The sequence below is a fragment of the Triticum aestivum genome, chromosome 5D (assembly GCF_018294505.1).
Source record: "Triticum aestivum cultivar Chinese Spring chromosome 5D, IWGSC CS RefSeq v2.1, whole genome shotgun sequence".
In the NCBI taxonomy this organism is placed as follows: domain Eukaryota; kingdom Viridiplantae; phylum Streptophyta; class Magnoliopsida; order Poales; family Poaceae; genus Triticum; species Triticum aestivum.
In genome coordinates, this window is record NC_057808.1 from 45,282,797 (window position 1) to 45,293,028 (window position 10,232).

The 10,232-nt window shown below is 47.0% G+C and overlaps 3 protein-coding genes across 4 annotated transcripts; all 3 read left to right on the plus strand.

Annotated features, from left to right (window-relative positions):
• Nucleotides 1–591: 591 nt before the first annotated feature.
• LOC123119340 (SEC1 family transport protein SLY1) lies at nucleotides 592–2,862 on the plus strand. The gene is made up of 2 exons (XM_044539119.1): nucleotides 592–736; nucleotides 830–2,862. Exons 1-2 carry the CDS (start codon nucleotides 706–708, stop codon nucleotides 2,659–2,661), a joined length of 1,863 nt encoding a protein of 620 aa, XP_044395054.1. The 5' UTR covers nucleotides 592–705; the 3' UTR covers nucleotides 2,662–2,862.
• A 210-nt stretch (nucleotides 2,863–3,072) lies between these two features.
• Nucleotides 3,073–5,295, plus strand: LOC123119341 (acetyl-CoA carboxylase 1). 2 transcript variants are annotated; one of them, XM_044539121.1, is made up of 5 exons: nucleotides 3,073–3,294; nucleotides 3,463–3,580; nucleotides 3,778–3,866; nucleotides 4,000–4,188; nucleotides 4,332–5,295. In XM_044539121.1, the coding sequence occupies exons 2-5, from the start codon at nucleotides 3,529–3,531 to the stop codon at nucleotides 4,374–4,376; spliced, it is 375 nt and encodes a 124-aa protein (XP_044395056.1). In that variant the 5' UTR covers nucleotides 3,073–3,294; nucleotides 3,463–3,528; the 3' UTR covers nucleotides 4,377–5,295. The 2 variants fall into 2 exon arrangements, with proteins under 2 accessions (XP_044395056.1, XP_044395055.1); XM_044539120.1 differs by having other exon boundaries at nucleotides 4,358–5,295.
• Nucleotides 5,296–7,426: 2,131 nt separating this feature from the next.
• LOC123119342 (uncharacterized) lies at nucleotides 7,427–8,455 on the plus strand. Its single transcript, XM_044539122.1, has 2 exons — nucleotides 7,427–7,598; nucleotides 7,898–8,455. Exons 1-2 carry the CDS (start codon nucleotides 7,433–7,435, stop codon nucleotides 8,107–8,109), a joined length of 378 nt encoding a protein of 125 aa, XP_044395057.1. The 5' UTR covers nucleotides 7,427–7,432; the 3' UTR covers nucleotides 8,110–8,455.
• The last annotated feature ends 1,777 nt before the right edge of the window (nucleotides 8,456–10,232 follow it).

A 10,232-nucleotide genomic window follows, 5' to 3' on the forward strand; every position in this document is an offset into this window, starting at 1 on the left:
ATGTATACTTATTTTAGATATTTTAGTTTTATGACCCCGTCATCCACGTGTAGCTGAAGATGATCACTCCGTCCAGCGCGTGGCCGGAGATACCTTTTTGGTCGCCTATGGACCGAAAAGTAGCCGGTTTGGGCCGAAGAGCTGTCGTCACTGGGCAGTGCGTCGAAGAGATGACCTTCGGCCGCGTGAGACCGAAGAAATGGTCTCCGCTCAACACACGAAGAAAGAATTCGGGATACAGGGTCGCGACCGTCTTCTTCCTCTCGATGCTTGCTCATTCACCTGTCTCTCTTTCTCTTTAGTTCACGATTTTCGCTGGACCCGTCTCCATTTCGCGAGTCAAGATTCTCGTTGCCAACACCGATTGGTTTCACTAAAGAATGATGTTGTAGGTAGTGTTGGAGGATGTCTTTAGGTTGGTTAAGTTGTATGGTCAATCACTTAGACTGCTGGCGAGCTACTTCATGACTACGTTTGCTCTGGTTTCATTCAATAATATGGGTGGATTTCAGGAAGAAAAAAAAAGAGCTACGAGGCTGCCATGTGGACCCAGGATGAGGTGGCAGCCCACAAAACAATCTCACTCGCCAAACTGCTGGTAGTTCTCGTCTCTGTTCCCGACTTCCCTCCCTCCCTTCGCCCCACCCCCCTCCCCTCCCCTCCCAGATCCGATCCGCCCCGGCGGTCGCCGGCCGGAGCACCGCCATGGCGCTCAGCCTCCGCAAGAAGCAGCTCGGTAAGCTCCGAAGCGTCCCGCGGCGCTCCCCCCTGCCCCACCACCACCGGTGGCTGTTCCCTGATTGACAACTCTGTTGCGTCTCTGATCCAGATTTGATCACGCGGATGCTCCACCTGAACCAGCAGCAGCCGTCGCCGGACGGCGGCGGCGGGGAGGGGGACGAGGAGGCCTACAAGATCCTGGTGATGGACGGGCCCTGCATCTCGCTCCTCTCGCCGGTGCTCCGCGTCGGCGACCTCCGCAAGCACGGCGTCACCCTCCACCTCAACATCGACAAGGCGCGCCAGCAGGTCGCCGACGCGCCCGCGGTCTACCTCGTCCGCCCCACGCCCGCCAACGCCGACCGCATCGCCGCCGACGCCGCCGCGGGGCTCTACGCCTCCTTCCACGTCAACTTCTCCACCTCCGTCCCGAGGCCCGTCCTCGACCGCCTCGCCGCCGCCACCGCCGCGTCCCGCTCCGCGCACCGCGTGGCCCGCGTCGCCGACCAGTACCTCGACTTCGTCTGCCTCGAGGACGGCCTCTTCTCGCTCGCCCAGCCGCGCGCCTACGTCGCCCTCAACGACCCGGCCGCCGCCGATTCCGACATCACCTCGCTCGTCGAGGCCGTCGCGCTCGGCCTCTTCTGCGTCGTCGCCACGCTCGGCGCCGTGCCCATCATCAGGTGCGCCCGCGGCGGGCCGGCCGAGATGGTGGCCGCCGCGCTGGACGCCCGCCTTCGGGATCACCTCCTAGCCAAGCCAAACCTGTTCACGGAGGCTGCATCCAGTGCCGCCTCATCGTTCCAGCGCCCGGTCCTCTGCCTGTTTGACAGGAATTTCGAGCTGTCGGTGGGGATACAGCACGATTGGAGCTACCGCCCGTTGGTCCATGACGTGCTGAGCTTCAAGCTGAACAAGCTGAAGCTGCCGACAGAGAAGTATGATCTGGATGACTCGGACCCATTTTGGGTGGCAAACAGCTGGTCGCCATTTCCCAAGGTGGCTGAGGAGATAGAAGCCCAGCTCGCCAAGTACAAGCAGGATGTGGACGAGGTGAACCAGCGCACGGGTGGTGGTCGGGATGGGGTTGAGTTTGATGGAACAGATCTTATTGGCAACACCAAGCACCTCATGAATGCGGTGAACTCACTCCCGGAGCTGACCGAACGGAAGAAGATGATCGATAAACACACGAACATTGCAACCGCGCTGCTTGGGCACATCAAGGAGAGGTCTCTGGATGGATACTATGAGTGCGAGAATGATATGCTCGTGAATGGTACTGTGGATCGGAACATGCTGCTGAGTCTGCTCAGAGGGAAGGGCACCAAGGAGGATAAGCTCCGGCTGGCCGTCACCTACCTGCTATCCTTTGAGGCACCACCAGCATCTGAACTTGAGCAGGTTGAGGCTGCGCTGCGGGAGTCAGAAGTAGATATGTCTGCATTCCAGTATGTGAAGAGGATAAAGTCGTTGAACACACAGTTTGCCGCTGCATCAAGCACGGCAAGCAGGAGCAACATTGTTGATTGGGCAGAGAAGCTTTACGGACAGTCCATTAGTGCCGTGACAGCAGGCGTGAAGAATCTCTTGTCGGATGGGAGGCAGCTGGCTCTGACTAGGACTGTTGAAGCCCTCATGGAAGGGAAACCAAACCCAGAGGTGGACAACTACCTATTGTTCGATCCACGGGCCCCTAGGTCAGGAACTGGTGGGCAGTTTAGAGGACCCTTCAGAGAAGCCATTGTTTTCATGATTGGTGGTGGAAATTACATCGAGTATAGGAGCTTAGTTGAGCTAGGGCAACGCTCACAGCCTTCAAAGCATGTCATATATGGAGCAACAGAGATTCTCAATGGGGTGGAGTTTATTCAGCAGCTCGCAGAACTGGGACAGAAAGCGGGATTAGGTGGTGGCAGCAGCAACCTACCACCACAGTAAATATGCTCTTACCAGATGTTTTGATGCTATGGTGGGATTGAAGCTTCACAGGTTGCAGTAAATAGTCTCTTGCCGACACTTGATGCTACTAAGGAGTGATCCAGGCTGCATAGACTAATGTGTAATGGTATCAAATTTCTCTGTTGTCGGGTTTATGGCGCTGCTTTGAATGAGTTATCAATACAAAGATTTCTTGCCAGAGTTCCAACTGTTCCAGAAGCCCAATATGTTGAAATGTCCATGTATGCTCGTTTATTTTTGTTTCTTTTTTCCTTTTGCCCCCTTTTGAGAAATGTTAGTGGAATCTTGTTTGAACACCCCTACAATCAGTTCATGGAATCTTAGAACACCTGTTCGGATTTTTTTGAGAAATTGAGTTTGTTAGCGTTTCTTATGAATATCAGTCAAATGGTTGTGCATAGCCATGCTGGACCTTCTGGTCTTATGCAGCTTACATGAATTCCTTCTGGGACAATATGCACGGTTCACCACTCTGGGGATTTCTGTGTGCCTGTGGCAATAGTAACATATAGGCCTCCAATGCTAACCAAGCAGAAGAGCATATTACTTGAAGAATGTAGCAATGAATTAGTTGCCCTTGAATAGAAAGGCATTAACAGCTGTATGTTTCAGGTGAGTTGTGATGTGTGCAGCACAATATATCTTGTTCTGTGGAGTTAAGGGATTAGTATGTAGTGGCACATTTTGTGAGGATGTCATTCCTCAGCATGCTATTTGCTGCATATTTTTAGCTTTGTTTCCAGAACCCTATTAATTACGCTGATTTTACATATATTTCAGGAGAAAATGCTAGAAAGACAATATTATTTTGTGCACAACCTCTGGAATCCAATTCATGGTATGTAAATGAGGGACTACGAGAAATCCTCACTACGGGGATGTCTAACTGAAGGACTAGGTAATATAGGGGTTGTTTCAGTTGTAATTGTGACTGCAAATTGTATGGAAACACATGAATTAGTTATGTTCTCCGAATGATAATATTACTGAAAGAGCATGATCCTTCCTAGCTGTTGGCTGATACACCATGCAAACTTCTTTTGGTTTTGATCGTGGATGGTTCTCATGTGGTTGCTGATACATCATATGCTGAAGTGGTGGAAGTCATGAAAATGTGCATGCCACTGTTACTACCGGCCTCTGGTGTCATTCACTTTGTCATGTCTGAGGGTCAGGCCATGCAGGTTCGTTTCTTCACTCCCCCCTTGGTTGCATGTTCACAGCGCTAATTGTACATTCTGGCTAAAGTAATTTATGCTTGTAATGTAATATGCGTGCATCTTTCAAATATGAGTTGAAATGGCTGTCTTTGTGCAGGCGAGTGGCCTCATAGCAAGGTGGGATCTTGTTGGCCCATCTTCTGGTAGGAGCGCTGAACCATTTCATGGCACTTTTCCAAAACTTGAACCTCCAACTGCTATTTCTGGCAAAGTTCATCAAAAGTTTGCTGCAAGTGCGAATTCTGCGCACATGATCCTTGCAGGATATGAACGTAGTATCAATCACGTAAGAAATACAATTCTTTCACTGTATAGTTATTCTTCCACTTTTGTTTCCCTTTGTCTATCTCGTTGCCACTTTCCTCGTCTACAGAGTGAAACTAACATCTTAATTTGTGGCAAACTGTGCTATCTTTCTTCAATCAATAGGTTCCTGGCTGTGCCTTCTCTTTCAGGTTGTACAAGATTTGCTAAACTGCCTAGACAGCCCTGAGCCCCCTCTTCTACAGTGGCAAGAACTCATGTCCGTTTTGGCAAACCTGACTCCTGGAAGATCTTAGGAATGATGTGATTAAGTGTCCTACTTTTTTTTTTACATGTCATCACTCAATTTTTCACTTTGGCTGCATATATCAAATGGGTAACTAATCTGCCTGTACTCAGTTGGATAGTGGAAAACCAATGAATTGAAAATAATAAAAAAATTGAAAATTGATCATACCAATTGGAAAAAGTTTGAGATAATGGGAAAAATTGTGAATTCGAAAAAAGTTCATGATTTAAAAAAAGTTTATGAATTTAAAAAAATCATGAAATTATATAAAGTTCATCAATTCGAAAACTAGTTCAAAATAGTTAATTGATTTGATAAAACGTTCATCAATTTGGACTTAAAAATAACGAATTTGGAAATAGTTCACGGGGTATTGAAAAAAGTTCATCAATTTTGAATTATAAAAATCATGCATTCGAAAATAGTTCACCGGCTTTTGAAAAAAAGTTCACAAATTTAAAAAAATCACTAATTTTGATAAAATAGTTCATCGAATTTTGAAAAAAATTCATTGATTTGAACAAAAGTTCATCAAATTTGAAAAAAGTTCATAGGATTTTTAGAAAAATTTCACCGAACTCAAAAAAAGTTCATCGATTTTGAAAAAAATTCACCGACATTGATTTGTTTTCTCAAATTTGGAAAATGTTCATCGAAATTGAAAAAGTTCATCAATTTTGAAAAAGAGGTCATGGATTTTTGAAAAGAAATAGCAAAAATCGCATTTGCAAAATAAACAGAAAACAAAAAATAAACAGAGAAAAGTAAGTAAAAGAAAAAATCCATAGGCATTGCGATCTATAGAAAGAATGAAAGGCAAAAAAGATGTAAATTGACACATGCGGGTTGTTGTCCGAGTGGTTTTCGGAGAGAGGAGGAAAATCGGTGGGAGGGAGATCGCAGGGTAGGGCCATATATCGATCGATGGAAGGGTGGGAAACGAACGAAACCAACGAACGACCTACGTTCTTGAGACATTAAGAGTAGAGATATAGTACTTTCACAATAAGATTTGTTTTTCATGTTTAACTTGTTAATTTCCTTAAAATCCATTATTTGTTTTCCTAAAAATCCATTATTTGTTTTCCTAAAAATCCATTATTTGTTTCCTAAATACTTGTTAATGAGAGATCGGTTGATTTCGATAAGTTAGGAAAGTTAGATTTGTGATCTTTTCTACGTTAGGAAAGTTATGATTTTTTGAAAGAAAAGAGTGGAGAGAAATAAACCAATAAAATAGAAAACCAGTGGGAGGGGGTGATGTGAGGTGGGACGAAAAAAAATCGTACCAGGCTACCAAGTGCTCCATTAAAAGTAGAGATTTTTATACATATGAATTTTAACATGTATTATATTTATATGTAACTTCGGCAAATTATTTTAAGTGCCCGTGGCAAGGCACGGGCATTCTACTATGACTTTAAATGACATGGTAGCTGCATATAGCCAACAATTAGCTATACTATTAACCATGATCTAAGGCTAGTATACATGAGATCATACTTTATTTTATAAATATACTTGTTTTTTCTGCGAATAAACATATTGTTAGCACGATGAATAATGTCATGTACATGTGTGGGCCCCTGTGCTAGTTTGTCAAACAATTTGTTCATTGCAAGTAACGAAATTATTTCGCTCTAGTCATAGTTTGTGTTCACCGTGGCCATATATTTTTTGATCGGGTCCTTATCTACTATGAACAAAAATAGAAGTTCTATGAACCAAATAATTATACAAATGGACAACTTCTTTTGTTACCGAGGACCCTTTTCTTTCCTCAAAAACATTAAAAAATATAAGAAAAAGAAAAGAAGTACGAAGACAACGTTTATGTTTTCTGGTGGTTGGAAGGTTTTTATTTTCTGTTTTGATCTGGCGGCTTCTGCATGCAGGCGCGCGTGACTTGATTTTCTCCGGTGGTTGCGCCCTCAATATCGGGTGGTGCAGCGAGGACAAGTAGTAGATCTTTGGCTGCGCCATCTTGGCAACAGGCAATACGAGCAAGTTGATCCAGATTCCGCCGGCCGGCGATGATGAACCGCCGGCTTGTGCATCTGGTAGCCCGCGCCACCATCGGCGGCCGCCAAGCCTACACGCTGCACCCCATCGATCCGTCGACCTTCTTCCATGACCGAACGAAACCAAGCGGCGCCGACGATGGAACGGCGACGATGGAGGAATTCCAGCCGCCCCCACCGGCCACGACCTTCCTCGGACCCGACACGGAACCCCAAGACATGGATTTCATGCCCGTCGGCCGCGGCGGCGAGAAAGGCGTCCTCGCCGTGGACTGCGAGGGTTGTGCCGCCCTCTACTCCGCCTCATCGCAGACCCTGAGCACCATCCCCACGCTGCGCGCTCCAAAGGTCCAGCCCATCTTTTTCCCCGTCGGTGACAGCCGCCTGTACGTCATGGACCGGAAACCTCGGCGAGACCCCCGCCGCTGCTTCGTGGCCCTCATCCGTGGGCGCGAATCCGGCCTCCGCTGTCGGATGGCATGGCACTGGCGATCTCTCCAGCCGCCCCCCTACCTGCCCCCGACCCGCTGGGACGACGACGACGACGACGACGACTCTGACTTGAACGATGACAGGCAAGCCATGGTAGACGACGGGTCCAAGTCCAGTATGGTGGTGGAGGGCGAGCTGGGCGACATAGCGGGGCACACGGTCGTGGGCGACTCGAAGATCTGGATATCCACGGCCGGCGCCGGCACCTACACCTTCGACACGGGCAGGCCCGTCGATGGAGGGGCCAAGGTGGGCGACCGCCGAGGGCCCCCCAAAATTTGGGGCCCCCAAATTACTGGGTATTAGTAGGATGTGTATCAATATAATCACATTTTACCATTTAATCCAGCGGCAAGGCCTAAGCAAAGTACGCAGCAACGAAAAGCCAGCCCGCGAGGCCTTCTTAAGTGTTCCCATCGATCGCTAACACGCCGCCGGTTCGCCTGCTTCCGCCAAACGAGCAGATGCCATCTCCTGCCTTCGGCCAATCGCCCGCCTCCTGCTTTCGCGGTTCCGCCAATCGCCCAAGGTGCCGTCCGCTGCTCCCTTCGCCAATTGCTCGCCTGGAACGTCGTCAGCTGACCGCTGCTGCCTTTCGCGTCTGCGGTTCCGCCATCGGCTATAACCCAGGTATCCATCTACTAGGTATACAACTTAATTTTATCATCCCTATACTTGGTAGATTTCTAATTTTGATCCCCCTGGCCCAGGTTAGGAGCAGGCCCTAGTTAGGAGCAGCCGAGTAGGATGATATTATCATCATGTGTCCATGGGCTGGGCATTGATAAATGACAATGAATTGATAAATGACAATGAATTTATTTGTCAACGGTGCTAAGTTAGGAGTAAGATATAACAGACTGAAATTGTTAATAGACTGAGAGTACGCCTCGGTTATATTAGTTCTCATGTTATATGACTGTTTTTAGGCCCAATTTTGATTCTCGTCCCGGGGCCCCGAATTTCTGGAGACGGCCTTGACACGGGCAGCGGCGCGTGGGCGCCCCGGCCGTTGTACTGGCCGCTGCCGTTCCGCGGCCGCGCCGAGTTAGTCCCAGAGCACGGCCTTTGGTTCGGCTTCTCGTCCCACAACAACAAGCTGACCTCGCCGCCGCTTCCGAGACGAGGCCGCCCGTGCTGAGGGGCGAGTGGGAGGACGTCGCGCAGGGCGAGGGGTGGAACCCGGTGGCGTCCTACCTCGTGCCGCTGGGCTCCTGCAGGTTCTTGGTCGCCAAGTTCTTCGAGACGAGAGAGTGGCAGCAGTTCAAAGACGGCGGCGGGGATTACGGAAAATGCGACAACTTTGCGGTGTTTGCCGGCGTGGAGCTGCTGCCCATGCCCAAGGCCGGCGGAGGGCTGAGCATGATCAAGCACCGGTCCAAACGTTACTCCCACGTCTGCGCCGCGCCGGATTGGGTCATTTGATGATGGCGCGCGGATCAGTTTGTCTTGGAATGAAATAAAGAGGGACCTCCCCTAAACAACAACAAAACAAATAAATAGAGTGATTTTCATGGCACATAAAAGAGAATAGCCATTTCGATTGTTTCCAGTACGTGTTTTTTTTTTCAGGAAAGTTTCCAGTACGTGTTTGTGAGACTGTTTCGCAAAAGAAAAAAAAACATTGAGATCCCGTTTTAAGAGATTTATTACTTTTTTCGCGGTGAAATTAAGAGATTTATAACTCATACCGGTTATTAATTTGTTATGCGTACACTCCTAGCAAAAAAATTTTTGGATACAAAGAAGATTTCATACTATATTACGTCTCATATAGATTGATCTGTCAAGAAAATTATATTGAGTCTGTCTAAACCTCATCTAGATGTGACAAAAGGATGTCATCTAAATGTCATGTCAGCAACAGCTCATCCTAAAATAAACCCCACCTCCGCTCTTTGTCTTTGTTTTTTACTTTGTTTGTTTGTATTTTTCTTTTCTTCTGTGTATCCTCCGGCCCACTACAAACAACCCCGACACCCCAGCTCATCCTAAAATGTTGTTTGTTACTGGTCAGATCCGGGCTGCACCTGTATATATTCATACACATGTATATGTATTTGTACTCATCGTTATGTCTTTTCTCTGGGTGCCACGCACACCACGCAAGTAGCCCTGCTAGCTGCTTCTTTATCTTCAGTTTAACCGCACATGCATGCATGCACATACGTGCGCTCGCTCACGCAACAAAATGTTAAGCTAACTAAGCTTCATATATAATGAATCTCTCGCTCTCACAACACGTACATGTACCTGTACCACCATATTGCATTTGTCTACCGTTGATTAATTAATAGTCCAATATTCTCTTTAAAAACATATCTGTGCACGAAGGGCCAAAAGACACATGCATGAAAAAACTTCTAATCTATATCTATATTAAAAAAATACTTCTCTAGTTTGATGTAAATCCTATTTACAAAAATAAACGAAGATGAAAATATAGTCATGTATTGCATGAAGATTTTTTTTTGTAGAAGTGCTCAAGTTTTTTTTAAAAAAAACTGTTGACATATTTTCACAATACACGATGAATCTTTTTGAAAGATGCATGATGAACATTTTTAACATACACAGAAAACATTTTCTAAAAAAACACCATTAATATTTTTTAAATAGGATCGGCGTTTTTTAGAAGAAGGCAATTTTTTTAAAAAAATATGATGAACATTTTATAAATACACGATGAACATTTTTTTAAACACGGTAAACATTTTTTAAAACACAAAAAACCACATGGTGGAGGAAAATCAAAAGGGGAAAAATGATAAGCTAAGGGTGGATATGAACTGAGTCGGGGCAAGTTGTGCGTCGAGAGTGGACAAACAACTAGGTCTGGCAAGTTTCGTGTCGAGGGTGGACATGGAACTAGATCGGGGTCGGGGCAAATTGCATGTCGATGGTGGACATGCAACCGGATCAGGTCAGGACGAGTTGTGTACCGGTGGTCGACAAACAACTGGGTCTGGCAAGTATCGTGTCGAGGGTGGACATGGAACTGGATCTGGGTCGGGGCAAATTGCATGTCAATGGTGGACATGCAACCGGATCAGGTCAGGACGAGTTGTGTACCGGTGGTCGACAAACAACTGGGTAAGGCGAGTTGCATGTCGTGGGTGGACATACAACTAGGTCAGGCGATTTGCGTGTCTAGGGTGGACATGCAACTTGGCCGAGTCGGCAAGTTGCGACTTGATGTTGGACTTACAACTGAGACAACTACACAAAACTACGACACCAGTTGCGAGCCGATGGTGAATGTGC

What these genes read in the sequence shown, in the direction of transcription:
- LOC123119340 (XM_044539119.1), top strand. Translation starts at nt 706, where the DNA reads ATGGCGCTCAGCCTCCGCAAGAAGCAGCTCG. An exon ending in CCTCCGCAAGAAGCAGCTCG is followed by an intron (nt 737 to 829) that starts GTAAGCTCCGAA and finishes TCTCTGATCCAG; the next exon opens with ATTTGATCACGCGGATGCTC.
- LOC123119341 (XM_044539120.1), top strand. Translation starts at nt 3,529, where the DNA reads ATGAGGGACTACGAGAAATCCTCACTACGGGGATGTCTAACTGAAGGA. An exon ending in ATGTCTAACTGAAGGACTAG is followed by an intron (nt 3,581 to 3,777) that starts GTAATATAGGGG and finishes CATATGCTGAAG; the next exon opens with TGGTGGAAGTCATGAAAATG. An exon ending in ATGAACGTAGTATCAATCAC is followed by an intron (nt 4,189 to 4,357) that starts GTAAGAAATACA and finishes CTTCTCTTTCAG; the next exon opens with GTTGTACAAGATTTGCTAAA.
- LOC123119342 (XM_044539122.1), top strand. Translation starts at nt 7,433, where the DNA reads ATGCCATCTCCTGCCTTCGGCCAATCGCCCGCCTCCTGCTTTCGCGGT. An exon ending in CGCCATCGGCTATAACCCAG is followed by an intron (nt 7,599 to 7,897) that starts GTATCCATCTAC and finishes GACTGTTTTTAG; the next exon opens with GCCCAATTTTGATTCTCGTC.